Source organism: Ostrinia furnacalis, unplaced genomic scaffold, assembly GCF_004193835.3.
Source record: "Ostrinia furnacalis isolate ACB-3 unplaced genomic scaffold, ASM419383v2 OfSCF5438, whole genome shotgun sequence".
Lineage (NCBI taxonomy): Eukaryota > Metazoa > Arthropoda > Insecta > Lepidoptera > Crambidae > Ostrinia > Ostrinia furnacalis.
This window is the reverse complement of record NW_021135677.1, coordinates 59,167-73,877: the sequence shown is the minus strand read 5'-3', so window position 1 is coordinate 73,877 and position 14,711 is coordinate 59,167. Positions and strand designations below refer to the sequence as shown.

General features: G+C 41.1%; 1 protein-coding gene across 1 annotated transcript in view; it reads left to right on the top strand.

Annotated features, from left to right (window-relative positions):
* Positions 1-14,711, top strand: part of gogo (thrombospondin-1 like protein golden goal) — a 101,339-nt gene that overhangs the window by 56,287 nt on the left and 30,341 nt on the right. The window contains exons 2-4 of the mRNA XM_028316121.1: positions 1,206-1,295; positions 7,197-7,804; positions 9,992-10,123. Coding sequence (XP_028171922.1) covers positions 1,247-1,295; positions 7,197-7,804; positions 9,992-10,123 — 789 coding nt within the window. The 5' untranslated portion in view covers positions 1,206-1,246. The remainder of the gene's footprint in view (positions 1-1,205; positions 1,296-7,196; positions 7,805-9,991; positions 10,124-14,711) is intronic.

The window sequence follows — 14,711 nt, the reverse complement described above, 5'->3', positions numbered from 1 at the left end:
TGACCTTCACGCCGCGAGCAACACCCGCGTACCCCGCACCAAAAACTCCGATTTGACACCGATCAAAAATACACGGGCATAGGTAGATACAGAATAGAAGCTCTTTCTTCATACATTACTGCCTATTATTTTAAACTTAAATTGATGAACCTTGATGTCGGTGTCATTTAACTCAGGCGTAAAGGTACCTATTTAATAAAAATAACAAAATCCATGAACATTTTGTACGGGATAAAATTTTATTTTATTTTTCGTAAATTTTCTAATGCTTTTGTCGGTTCAGTCGTTCTCGAAATTTGAACAAACCCGACTTTATTACAAGCTTTTATTTAGCTTGCAATTTATGATGTACGGTCAAAGTTAGGTCACGTCAGGTGGTGCAACTTAGCCAAAGAAAAAATTCATTTTGATCGCTAATGTCAGTTTGTAGCGAGTGACACAACCTCCCCGTCTGAAGGCCAGCGGCCGACTGCCGCCCGCACCCCGCGAAGGCCCCCTCAACAGCAAAACGTTCGGAATTTATCAAAAGTAAAATTTATGAATGAAAGTAATGTTCGATTGAAAAACGCAACGTGCCATTTAAAGATTAAAGAATTCCCAATCTATTCGTGCAAAAATCTTTTAAATTAACATAGCCGTTTTGGAGTAGTAGGGAATTTAAGTAAAAAATCGATGTCCCGTATTTATTTTTTTAATCCAAAACAAAGAGACGTAGCGAAAATTCAAACGTCACAAATGTAGTCCTTGAACTGTTGTATAACATATATTTTTTTCAACTATTTCTGTCCAGCAGTAAAAGAGGAGTAGGCTTTACAAAATGCCCATTTGGCGCGGATTGAGGACACTAATCGCCTTAACTTGTGTAACACTTTCAGATCGAAAGTAGACTCGTCCGTATTCACAAACATCACTATGAGGTCTCACAGTGAGCGTTAACGCACAGGGTGTCATACGAACCAATCACAGAGCTCTTTCAACGCTGTGCGTTCGATTTGCTGCTTCACTTAAGCAAGCATAATTTGTGAATACGGGCGTAAGAACAACAATTGCGTTGGTTAACCTTCACCATTTTGATGGTCTTTCTTCTGAATTTAAAATAGAGCTTTTAACCAAAGGATTTTCCGACTTATAACCTAAAAAAAATTCTCTCGACACTTGCTTTTCGCTTTGCTTCTATTCCTAACCGACGTTTGCCATTGTTACAGGCGGTGCGGGCGCGGGCCGCTAGATGGCGCGGTGACGCAGCATGCGCCGCGTGCCGCTAGCCGCGCTGCTGCGGCTGCTATTTATCGCAGGTAAGGCTCTCTTATTGTAGCAAGTACTGTAGGCACGGGCTCATAGATGGTGTGCCGTGTTGTGACGTAGCATCAGATTTTAATGAGGGTTTTCGCGAATGAAAGATCCGCTAGATGGCGGGACGTGGATGTGGGGTCTGACTGCTGCGTGATTGGTGGATTTTGACATATCTGTCAATGTCATGTCAAAAATAACCAATCATGCAGCATTTGGACCTCGCGTCGACGTATTGCCATCTGGCGGATTTTTCATTCGCGAAAACCCTCATTGGCTCGAGAGGAGTTCATACAGATTCGAGAACATTTACAAGTCACATGTTACACTTAGCCTTAATTCATAGCACTTCTTGATGAAAAAGACTTCTAGAATTACAAATTTTAAAAACCTAAGTATTTATTTACTAGTTATTCACGGTTTATAAAATACCTATACCATTTGAAATCATCTATTTTATTAGATATACCCATATCTATTGTGAATTACTTATACGCAGTTTTTATTGTCTTACCTACAACCAAACGGCGTAGTAGACGGGGCGTGGTCGCAGACGCATAAATTTGGGAGCTACGTGGAATGTCACGATTACTACTGGGGTGGCGTAATTTGTATTATTTTTATGGCTGGCAACAAGGTATTTTCACGTATAGTTTATTAGCTTAGATTAGATTTATCTATATTTACATTACATTATGTTAATGTGGCGTAGACTAAAATATAGTGGCAATAAATCACGCCTGTTGTCATACGAGTAAACTAGAGAAGGGGTGAATACTATACATTTTTAAAACACTGATTTTCCGTTTTCTCCAGCCAATTTCCAATCCTATTTACTTACTTATTATTCGGGCATTCCACCCAAGCTAATCTATAGTATAGCTTTTATGAACTTTCCATAGCAATACAATTAACAGATATCGCCGCAATAAGCTGAGCGAGCAGCGAGCGCTGGCAGACGCATTAATTTCCGAAACTACACCGCTGAAATGGCACGATAAGTACCTCTTTGCTGCTAGTTTTGTATTGTTTTCAAACCTGTCGAGGTTTTGCAAAAATAATAGACCTCTCAAGTTCTTTCAGCACGACTGCATTTCAAGTTTTGTAGTCCTAAACAGAGATAAACGAAAGAGCGCAACGAGAAATAAAGTTACTTTTTGAAACCGAGTCATAAGAAAGAGTTCGTTCGTTCGTTCGTTTCAGCCGAAAGACGTCCACTGCTGGACAAAGGCCTCCCCCAAGGATTTCCACAAAGACCGGTCCTGCGCCGCTTGCATCCAGGTACCTCCCGCGACCTTCACCAGATCGTCGGTCCACCTAGTGGGAGGCCTGCCCACGCTACGTCTTCCAGCTCGTGGTCGCCTCTCAAGAACATTCCTGCCCCAGCGGCCATCAGCTCTTCGAGAATAGCATTCATAAGAAAGAGTAAGAACATTCATTGACGCAATGAAAGATTTATGCACGGAAATGTTTCTGAAAATTATAACTTCTGGAAGGCTTTAAAGGCAAATGATAAAGCTGTCTGTTAGAGCCATTTTATTGTGAACGCACACCTTCCCTGTTTATCTTACGGCCGACTCTCGCAACTTTTTATCACCCGACTCCAAATTGCGACCATTACCATTAAAAGTGTGGCATTCTTAATAACGAGGTCAAGTGCTTGAAAGATAATAATAAAATTTCCTGAACAATTGTCGTCGTTTATCTCAGTTAGACCGTTATAAATACCGAAGCATCTAATTTATGTAAACAGAATGCACGCCGACCACCATAGCCAGAGCTCTCCGTTCCAGCGTTTGTTTTGCCTGTTTAGCATATCTTAAAGAAAACGTAAGATGGCACAGGTCTGCGGAAGGCGGTGGAAGGGAACCGCAAAGACATCAATTACGGGGGTCTTATTCTGAAAACTCGAGACGAACCGTTTGTTTTCCGCGGATTTGCTTATCCGCTGCTTTTCTCACAATTAAATCAAAATGTTACAAATGCGCTTGAAGCAGTTAACAACGATGTTTTCAATGCGAATGGCAATCGTTTTAAATAATTAGTTAGTACTGTTTGTTTTTATGACGATGAGATAAAAAGAAACGGCTACCTTCTCCGTGTCTGTATCTAGAAAAATAAAAAATAAGAACTGAAATGTACCGTGTTTTATGCAAATAAATATTTTGAACTAGCTTTCCGCCCGCGGCTTCGCCTACGTGGAATTTTGTCTGTCACAGAAAAACAATATCGCGCGCGTATTTGCTCACCGTTTAGACCTACCCTGGACTACGACAAACATTTTAAAACCAAAATCAGCTTAATCGGCCCAGCCGTTCTCGAGTTTTAATCAGACTAACGAACATCAATTCATTTTTATTTATATAGATTAATGTTTGATTCCACTGATGTGATAAACAATAAATAACTGAGATAAAAAGAAAGTATAAAAAGTATGCAATTGAAACACGGTTAAATATTCTTCCTAAACAAAACATACATTGAAAGTGGAAATGATCTGTTTTACATAGTCAAATAGCGATTGGAAACCTGCAGCGGCGTACGGTCCGCTCAAACAATGTTTATTCAATGAGTTACCTCAGATTGGAGTCCCGATTACCCGACCAATTCGGTCTACATCGCCCACGAGCCGCATGTCAACGATGGCGTGATGCCTAGATGTAATATTGAAATGAGGTCGGCCCTAGGGAAGCACCAAGATTCCTTGTCATAGTAGACAATTGTAAAGCTAGATACATAAGATATGATACTAAATCAAGTTCGTTTGTACTCAAACTATAAAATATTCAAAATCTGTTGAAATAAAATAATGGTCAGCACCCACAATCCAGTATGAATCGTTTCATTAATAGCGGTAAATAGGAACTCGAGTGGGGGAGTAGTTACTTTTAGTTGCAGTTTAAACTTGGCGACTGACTGTGTCAAGCGTCATAACTCGTCATAATCCCACATAACCTTCTGCCATCACCACGGCAGGGCTAGGATGTGTGCTGTGATAAAATCTTTATCGATGATTTTCGACGAGTATGGGCTTATCGTGAAAATCGATAAAATGGCGCGATAAAAGTTCATTGCGGCGCGCATTCTAGCCTGGCAGGTGTGTGACGACAGGCTTTTTATAGGCTACTTACCATCAGGTGAGATACAGGCCAAGAGCTTCCTCGTTGTTGATAAAAAAGGACTTTGGAGTCTATGAGAAGCCAGTGAGTTCTCACCCTAAGTTAACCTGCTCACCGATTTGTGCTCCGGTTAATTTGATGTGCTTGCAAACTGGCGGATTATGCGTGAGCACCGGTAGACATGACAGCCGTGAATATCTACTGGTTTAAAACGACCTCACTTCTGATGGACTGGGAAAATGCTAGGTGTGCTTTGAATTGAGTTACTTCTTCTTTTAAAAATAAAGAATACCTATTGGTAATTTGTATCCCACTAAAAACATTCTGTAAAAAACTAGCCAAGTCTCGATGGAGCTGCTTGTTTATCTCTAAAAAGTAATGAAATCTAGACAAAGTCGTGCCAAGTCTATGGTACCTTACTGCGATTTCTTTATTATTATAGTTAATGTTGTTTGACTTGGCCGTTGAAGGGTACAAAACCAGGTGCTCCATGATACCATTGCACCAATCTGTCGGTCGCCAGAACCGCTACCCATTGACGATGGAAAATTGCCACTTGGAAAACATTGATTCAACAATAACCATTCAATTGTAGGTTTAATAAAGCTGCGTATTTCTATAATACTTATGTATGATTATCTTAATAAAGATTGTTCAACGGCCAAGTCACACAACATTAACTATAATAATAAAGAAATCGCAGTAAGGAACCATAGACTTGGCACGACTTTGTCTAGATTTCATTACTTTTTAGAGATAAACAAGCAGCTCCATCGAGACTTGGCTAGTTTTTTACAGAATGTTTTTAGTGGGATGGGGGGCTCTAGAAAGGAAAAAATCTGGACACCGCTTGGACGCCGCTAGCGCCATCTAGCGGTGAGCGATACAGGCGAACACCACGGTGCCGGAGTAGTATTGATTATGAATGTGGTGTTACTCCAGATCTTCGATTTTCCTAGTTTTTATAGTTTTCCCTTTATGTGGCCATTAAACCCTAACTCTGTACCAAATTTCAGCTCTCTGAGTTGATGGGAAGTACTAGTTCTATTTTGATGATCATCAGTGAGTGAGTGAGTGAGTGAGTGTCGTAAATGCGAAACTTTGCTTTCGCATAACTTCGGAACTAAATGACCTACAGACTTGAAATTTTGGATTTTAAGTATGTGATTATAGCTTACTAGATGACGAAAATTTCTGCGTTCTGGTCTTATCCAGAGGTTCTCAAATAGGGGCCTGAAAATGCGGCGAAATGGTTCCAGTAAAGGATGGTACGGCAGTGTTTGCTTCGCGCTCGACTTGGCGGGGGCACTGCCGTGCCCCCAGATTGCACTAATTTTGCTCATAGTCTCGGTAACTCCTCGTGCTAAGCTAAATAACGCTTGTGTTACGAGTGGGTTAACAACAATAGTCCAACGGTGGTGGAGTTTGAACTCCTCGGCCGGCCAGTCCAACACCTTCATCAATGGGCTATTTTCACTTCTTCAGCGCTCTAATTTCGTATTAAGATGTAGATTATTATAGCAGACATATTACCTTCAGCTTTAACAAGCGACCAAATAACCAAACTCATTAATTAAACATACAAAACATATCGATTGAAGCTTGAGTTATAACGTCCACCATTAACGTTAACGAAAAACAGTTTGGCATGTAATTGCTACAAAACTCAGCTAATAGAGCTCCATTCAACATCTAAACAGAACACTTAAAATACATAAATTCAGAGCACGTAACTGGAAATTGCTCTGAAACAGCTCCTGCTAGTTTTTGATTTTCTATTTACATTGAAACTCGAGCTGAGCGCACTGAACTTTCCAGTTTCAAAATAATTTATTTCCACCCTTTTATGTTAATGTTCGCCCATTTCGTTAAAGCAACATCTCTCCGAAAGTATTATTAAAATTGTTACGAAGCATCGAAAGTCTATAATATTCGAATATTTATTCGAAAGTTTGGAATCTGTAAAGGGGCGCAAGAGTCTACTAAATAAAAATGCGTGTTGGGAATGTTGCTTTTCTAATGATGAAGAGATGAATATTGGTTCGTTTCAACAAAAGGATACTGCTGGATAAAGGCCTCCTCCAGTGTTTTCCACTATAACTCGTTCTGCTCTACCATATTTTGAAGATAATTTAGTGCCAAAGGACTGGTGCTCTGATAGATTCTTAACTATAAACGTCACCAAAAGTTATTGAATCTAAATGACAGTAATTATGAATTCAATTAAACAACTTTCGCCGGCGGTGACGTCATTAGCGGGCCGCCACGCAAGTGACGCAATTACCGACATCCGTCACTGCTGCGGATGCGAGGCCTTCCGTCACCGGCGACGGGACCAACTTTCATAATTTATTGTGTGCTTAGGCCTTATGAAAATGTTTGGCTCATATTATACTTAAAAGGAATGTGGGAATGGCAGATCACAATGTTTCAAATATTTGTAACTGTATTTTATTGGATGTTTTGGTAGGTAGTGCGATCAAAGAGGAGATTCGTTGTATGGAGACTTCCAAATAATTCATCTGCCTATGAAACTTGGCACATGATGTCCAATAACTGTTATTACGGAAAGTTTAGTATTTTCACCTCAACATGATGCGATCTTATTGCTACCCACGTAAATGAAATGCGCAAAATAGTCAAATGTTTCACTTTTGTATTTTTTACTTCCATGACATCATGAGAACTAGGCAGTTTTACCGCAATCTTTTTTAAAACAATAATACCACAGATCACCTGAGTTTGCTCAACGCAGCTGTTATATTAACCTAATTTTCTCTTCCCCAGGCGGCGCAAACCTCGCCAACCCCTACAGCGACGACCGCGTCGACCTCAACCAAGTATGGGTGGACATCCCGCCCTCGCCGGTGGCGCTGGGCGGCGACTTGCGCGTGCGCGTATTGGGCGCGCCGCCCACCGCCGCGCTGCGCCTGCGCCTCGCGCGCGACGACGCCGACGGCCGCGCCCAACTTGCCGCCATGCCCCTCGCGCTCGACGCCGACAGCCGACTAACCCTCCCCTGCGGATACTTCTCTAGAGGCGGCGTCTACTACCTCGAACTCATCTCCGAAAACTACCTCGACTACAACACTACAAACAGAATCAAACGCGACAGCGGAGTCATTCTCGAAAGCGGGGACAGTATCATCAAATCCTGGAAATTCGACGTCCTCTGGCCGACTGCGAAATTGGATGTGACTCCGGAACAGATCCAGACGTATCCCGAGAGGCAGGTGACGGCGATCCTGGAGTTTCCAAGAGCGGTGTGCGCGCCGGTGGAGCCGGGAGCCGACTTCTGGCTGGAGCTGCTGTATTGCGGCCACTCCAGCGGCGGAGCCGTGCTCTGCGACGGGAAGAACACCAGCTCGCACGCGCACGTGCTCTACTCCGAACAGGTAATGATGGCCTGTGACAGAAGTTCCTAATGAGGGCTATCGTTTTTATACTTAACAGTTGGCACCCTTGGCGATTGACAGGACCTTACTCTACAGTGGTGCCATCTTGATGAGTGCAAATGCGATAGTCCTCCTACCACTTTAGCGCTCACCAGTTGGTGCCACTGTTTTCGCTACTAGCAAGTGACAGGACCTTACTATACAGTGGCGCTAGCTGGTGAGCGCTAAAACGATAGCCCTCATTACATAACGAAATCTGAATATTATCATTATCATCATCATCTTCAGCCATAGGACTGCTGAACATAGGCATCCCCCCCAATGCTTTCCATGTTGATCGATTGGCAGCGGTCTGCGTCGCTGTATCTGAATATACGATACTGTAAAAAGAACTTTACTAAAAACTACAGGAAAAGCACATAACTATGTCAGTTCCTGCCGTAGTGGAACAGGGAGACCGAGGAGAGTTGTAACAGAGGAGAGTTGAGACATTGACGATTTTTTGGAACTTATTAACTATTCAGCAAGCTTGCAACAGCACTTATTTGTTAGCTCGAGACTTTAACTAAAAAGCGCGCACTGTTGCGAGCTCGCTGAATAGTCAATAAGTTCCAAAAAATCGACAATGTCTCAACTCTCCTCGGTTACGACTCTCCTCGGTCTCCCCTACGGAAGGTTGTTATTGTTATATCAAAAGTCAAGAAATCTGTTACGTCACATAAATGTCACCGCACTGCTCAATTAACGCAGAAACCGACACAGCTACGAGTATACTCTATACCTGTTATGCAAGTATTTTTGTTATTGCATATGTCCCTGTAAATTCTTTAAAGGTTACAGAATAATAAGTACACAATATTAAAAAGTGCTCTGCAAATCTCAGAAGGAAAAACTTCCTCAGTTGGTGCAAACAGACAATACCTTGCTAAAACAGAAACCTAAAATGAAACTACGGTACTTAATTGACCTTGTTTCTTTACACGGTCGACTAGCACCCGAACTTCGAGCAGAGTCGCGAACTATCGTGAGTTAAAATTAAAACTTGCAAATTAAATTATACATCAAAAGGGTAACTTTCGTTTTGCGTTCTCAAAAAAGAAGCCAAAGTTTAAACGAACCACAGAGCCGAAACAGGGCATTGAGACTCAAAAGAGGTATAAAAAACATCTCACGCTCTTAATTAACAAGATTTCTCCCTCGCGAAGGTAATATTTACTCTATAATTTGTTTGCCAACTAAATAAACGTTTCTACCTCTATTTTCTTGAGCTTATGTTGAGCTGCAGTTATTAAATTGGCTCAGGTTCAAAATGAATGGATTACTGAAGTAAAATATTATGTTATATACGGCATTAGAAAATCTAACGTTTTTAAATAATATTCACTCATGTAATAAGTTTCCTCTTATAGGAGTTTTCGCGAATAGTTACTGTGGATCATTTATAAAAGATAGTAATGGTATGAGACAATATTATTGTCACGCCCACATTTTCTATACATATAAATGGAATCATTCTACCTACGTATGAGAAAATTGGTTTTTCAAGATAATAAAGTAACTTTCCATCAATCTGGGGTAAATGTTTTGATTACATAATGAATGAAATACAAAATATGGCCTTATAAAAATCTTTCGTAATCGATTCGCCCGCAGCCTTATTTTGAATCAAAAGTTGATTAATAAAAATAAAATACTATTCATAGTATGTTCGTTTGTTTAACATAAAATAAGGTGCATATTTCTATGATCTAACCAAAATGACACAAGCTGATAAAGTTAACTTTAACAGTTTTAGTCCTTATTGTGTTTATGCTACTTTAGCTGTCTGCTCTTTCCTTCAGTCTACTCAGCTTACGTTGGAAAAGTTCTCGAGTGGCGACCACGGGCTGGAAGACGTAGCGTGGGCAAGCCTCCTACTAGGTGGACCGACGATCTGGTGAAGGTCGCGGGAAGAGCCTGGATGCGGGCAGCGCTGGACCGTTCATTGTGGAAAACCTTGGAGGAGGCCTTTGTCCAGCAGTGAACGTCATTCGGCTGAAACGAACGAACTCAGCTTACGCACCATAAAGGCAGTTTTTCTATGCTGTTGGCGCAGATATACCCAAATTAACGTACCTAATGACTATTATAATTTAGGAAATTAAGGGTTTGTTCTTTGTACATAAACTGATTCTGTGTAATCTCTAGATGCACGGGTTCCCGGGGCGGCGGACTATGACGCTGCGTTGCGAGCTGTTCGGGCAGGCGGGGGACTACGCCCTCACGCTGCGTCCCGCCGCCCCAGCCGGCCCACAGGACTCCGCCGCTGCCTTCATCAAGGTAACCAGCACATAGCTTGTAAACCATACCCTTCGTCGTAGATGCAAGGGATAAAGGACGCTGCGCTGTGAGTTGTTTGAGCAAGCGGGGGACTACGCCCTCACGGTACGCCCCGCTGCCCCAGCCGGCCCGTAGAACTCTGCCGTTGCCTTCATCAAGGTAACCAGCACATAGCTTGTATACCCCTCGGTGTAGATGCATGGACTCCATGACGCTACACTGTGAGTTGTTTGAGCAAGCGGGGGACTACGCCCTCACGCTACGCCCCACCGCCCCAGCCGGCCCACAGGACTCTGCCGCTGCCTTCATCAAGGTAACCAGCACTGGCTTGATAGACCCTCGTAGATGCATGTGCTCCCGGAGCAGCGGACTATGACCCAGCGTTGTAAACTGTTCGATCAGGACTATACCCTTACGCTGCTCCCCGCCGCCATATTTATCAAGGTAAGCAGCTTATAGCTTGTATACCCTTAGATGCACGGGCTTCATGATGCTACACTGCGAGCTGTTCGGGCAAGCGGGGGACTACGCTCTCACGCTACGTCCCGCCGCCCCAGCCGGCCCACAGGACTCTGCCGCCGCCTTCATCAAGGTAACCAGCACCTAGCTCGATGTAATCAAGCCACGATAGCTGAACGGTGAAGGGGTCGGACTGGCCGACTCGTGATCCGGGGAACGCGGGTTCGCCTATTGTGGTGAGCTCACTCGTGACACAAGCATATTTAGCTTAGTACGAGGGGCTAACGGGAGTATTAGTAACTTCATTGTAGATGTACCTACAAGGTCCCAGGGTAGCTGCTGATTGGTCATTTCGAACTCCTTCTTTAATCTTCTAATTAAATTCGTTACAGGTTCCCTCGACAGCCTCAACCTTCACTGGTTGGCTTTCATTGATGTCCTGGCTATAAGAATTGCACTAGTTGAAAATAAGGATGACATTAGTCGCGTAAAGGAATCACAGATAATATTATCAGAATCTTAAGTAGTTCTCATTTCTTAAAAAAAATATTGAAAACGATTGATTGAGTTACGAGACCGAGACCTCGGAAGATAAGAGACAATTTGATTGTGTATTGTATCTGCCCACTCACATGTGGAAGTATCGGCGTATCACGTGCTCTATAGTAATAAATAACGCACCCCAATAACATCTGCACTCACAAGCAGCGAATATCGGAGCTGAAAACCCTCATAAAATATGAGCACAAGAGGTCCGCGACGGCAATGAATCTCAAAGGCGCGGATACCTTCCACGTTTTTGTGAATTAGACACAATGCCCATAAATATCGGAAATCCACAGCCAGAAGGGAATATTGAGAAACTAGTTCACACGCAAAAAAATGCTAGAAATAGTTGGCACATTCGACCATTGTTGCAAATGTGAATTAAATTAGCTCTTCATTGAGCCGGAGCCAAAATAAGTGACAGTGGCCAGCAGTATTTAAATATGCAAATAACTCAATGTGTCAGTCATTAAAATATCAAAATTTAAAATGTGCCTACTAATGGCTTTTCGATCGCTGAATTATTCAGCCAAACGAAATGAGGACGTTTCCCCACGCCTACACAGACGGATTTGGAGCAAATTATATTTCGATGATTATTCTGGGATTTAGGAATTATTATATCCGACGTTCCAATAAATACCTATGTCACCACCCACGGTTTGAACGCCTCAATCAGAGTCTATTCAATAAATTTTATACACCCAGAATAAATGTATTAGGTAATAAAAACCTTGATTCAACTATTTACGTGTCCGATCTTCTTATGAAAAAGCAACTGTTATTATCCCTTAGTCATTGAATATATGGCTTTTTTGGGAATTTTCTTTAATTTAAATTAATTCTAAAGAAGATATTTTGCCATGAGAGTTACGAGTAGTGTTAACTGCATATTGCAGGCACTGTAAACACCATCACAAGCAGAGAAGGTAAATACCAACCGCTGAAGTATAGTCACAAAATAAAATTAAATGATGGGTCTCCTACGGATATCCTTATGTATGAAATGTGAGCCAAGCTGCGGTGAACTATAATGTTATAAATGACACGTATTGAGCAGTTTACTACTGCCTGAGAGCTGTGTGGAAAGGAGGTCCCAATAGGCATATTTTTTGCCAGGTTCTTGAGCATAAGCATAATAATATCTGTACTCTCGCCAACAATCGAGAATTTAAAGTTAGCAGATTTTCAAACAAACATTTAAAATAGAAAACTTTCTAATCCAAAGTCGAACCTCGCTTTTTTCACAAAACAATTCACTTCTCACTCTTTACTGACCATTTGCCTAATTATCCAGTTAAGTCCACTTATTATAATTCAGCACACAACTTAGTAACTTGTAGCCATTATATTTTACAGCTGGCGTTATTTACTAACTTCAAGCAATGTACAGTCGCNGTTTAATCAGCGCTTTCTGCCAGTCTTTAGGGAAAACACCTGTGGTGATCGACCTATTTACAATTGACGTTATTGTTGCAAGGGATTGTGGCAAAGTCAACAATATCATGTCAAGAGAGATACCATCTAATCCTACGGCATTTGATTTTAAACTTTTCAATATTTTTAGAACCTCGATTTCATTAACCTGTTGTATATTAAATTGATTGGAAACTATGCAATTATATTCAAAAAAAGTCAATTGGGATATGTCCACGCTGTCATCACCAGGAACATTTAAAAAATGACCATTGACTACGTTAGGGTCACTGCAAATAGTGCCTGGGTTGTCAGGCATTGTTTTTAAACGCACATGTTTTTTTATATGCGTCCATACGACGCGAGGATCATTAGTTTTGTCATTAATGTATTGATCAAAATATACCCGTTTTTCCGTATCAATAGCCCGATCCACACAGCGTTTAAGGTCCTTATAATATTCCTTATGCTCGACGCGTCCAGACTGACGCGCCCTAGCCCAAGCTTCATCCCGTCGTTTCATCATCAATTTAATATTATATGTGAGCCATGGATATTGATGAAACTTAATATTTACAGTCCTTAATGGCGCATGTATGTCAAAAATATTTATTACATAGCAATTAAATTCCTTCACCATTTCATTCACATCACTTAATTCACATATCCGTCTCCAATCTAAACCTACGACATGTTCTCTAAATAACTCCACTTCTATATCCCCAATGGCTCGGCGTCTCAATTTGATTGGTTTTGATTTGAATTTCTTAATATTTACCTCACACACTATAAAAGCGTGACTACCCAAGTCTTGTATGTGATCTATCAGGTATCTATGTGATTTATCAGCTACTTATGTTATTTTTTACTTTACTAAATAGATTCTATAGATGTTCAATATTCTTGGGGACTGTCTGGGCAGACTAATTAGTTTTTTATGTTTGGGTTGTGGTGATTGAATCAACCTTTTTACCTTTTTGTGTGACAAGAAACTTTAGCTTTTTTTACCGCAATCACACATTCGCACCTGATGCTAAGATGCAGTCTAAGATGGTACATAAATCTGCCCTATAAGTGCCTATTCCCTCTCTCTTCTTGAAAAGGCCCGGATTATAGTGCTCGGGAAAGACAGCAATAAGTAGGGGGCGAATTCCAGTCCCTAGCTGTTCGCATTATAAAATAGTTATCCAAAACCTTATTGTGATATAAGAATCTTTAAAAATATACCCTGAAAAATTTCGCTATCCAATACCGTAACCTAATCTAGCCGTATCAATTTTCAGTACAAAACCGATAAATAGAAGGGAGAAATAAAATGAAATATGGGGTAACCGAGGTCGAACGGCGGAGAAAAATATTGTAGTTCGGCTCACTTATTAGTGAGTAGCCGAGTCTTTGGATGCCCCGCGCGTAGGGGCCATTACTCAGCTAGTTGGGCTTTTTCTCGTTCCTCTTGGATTCTTAATAAATTTGAATAGAAAGCGCATCGACAGGAGAAAAGATTTCAAGTTATTTTCGTTCTACAATTTTTAATAAGCTCTAGGGAGTTATTGCAAATCTGTGAACTCATCTTAAGTAATGGATATAATTTTATCATAATAATTTATCATTACATTTGTAAGATGGTTGTCTTTTGTTAACAAGCCGAGCCGCTACGCTACAAAAGCGAAAGGTCCAGACTGAAAGATTTTTTTTTTTCAAAACAAAGAAATAAAATGATACTGGCTGTTTAGAAAAAAATTAGTTCGCGCGTTGTTCGCAAACCGCGAAGTGCATAGAAACTCTTTTATCAGAACTTTCATACTGGCATGGCCCCAAAAAGATTCGAAAATTTTAAAAAGAAATCGATCTTTATTTGTCTTCTTGTAAAATTTTCCGAGGAGGCGGTAAGTTTGTATTTATTTACTGGTGGGAGTTAATTTAAAACAATAATTGTACTGAATAACAATAAATATTACTGACTCAGCTCACTGAGGTTGTGATTATTATCACAAAATACCAAGACATTTGCGCGAGAGGTCGAGCAAATGTGCCTTGAGCCCGCGCGAAGATTTCTCACGATATCTCTTTGGCCTTTTCATTAACGGATTATATTTTCGTAGTGCAAATACAGCATAACTATAACCTTAATTGTTTTCATACCATTTCATTACAGGGAAATCTCTTT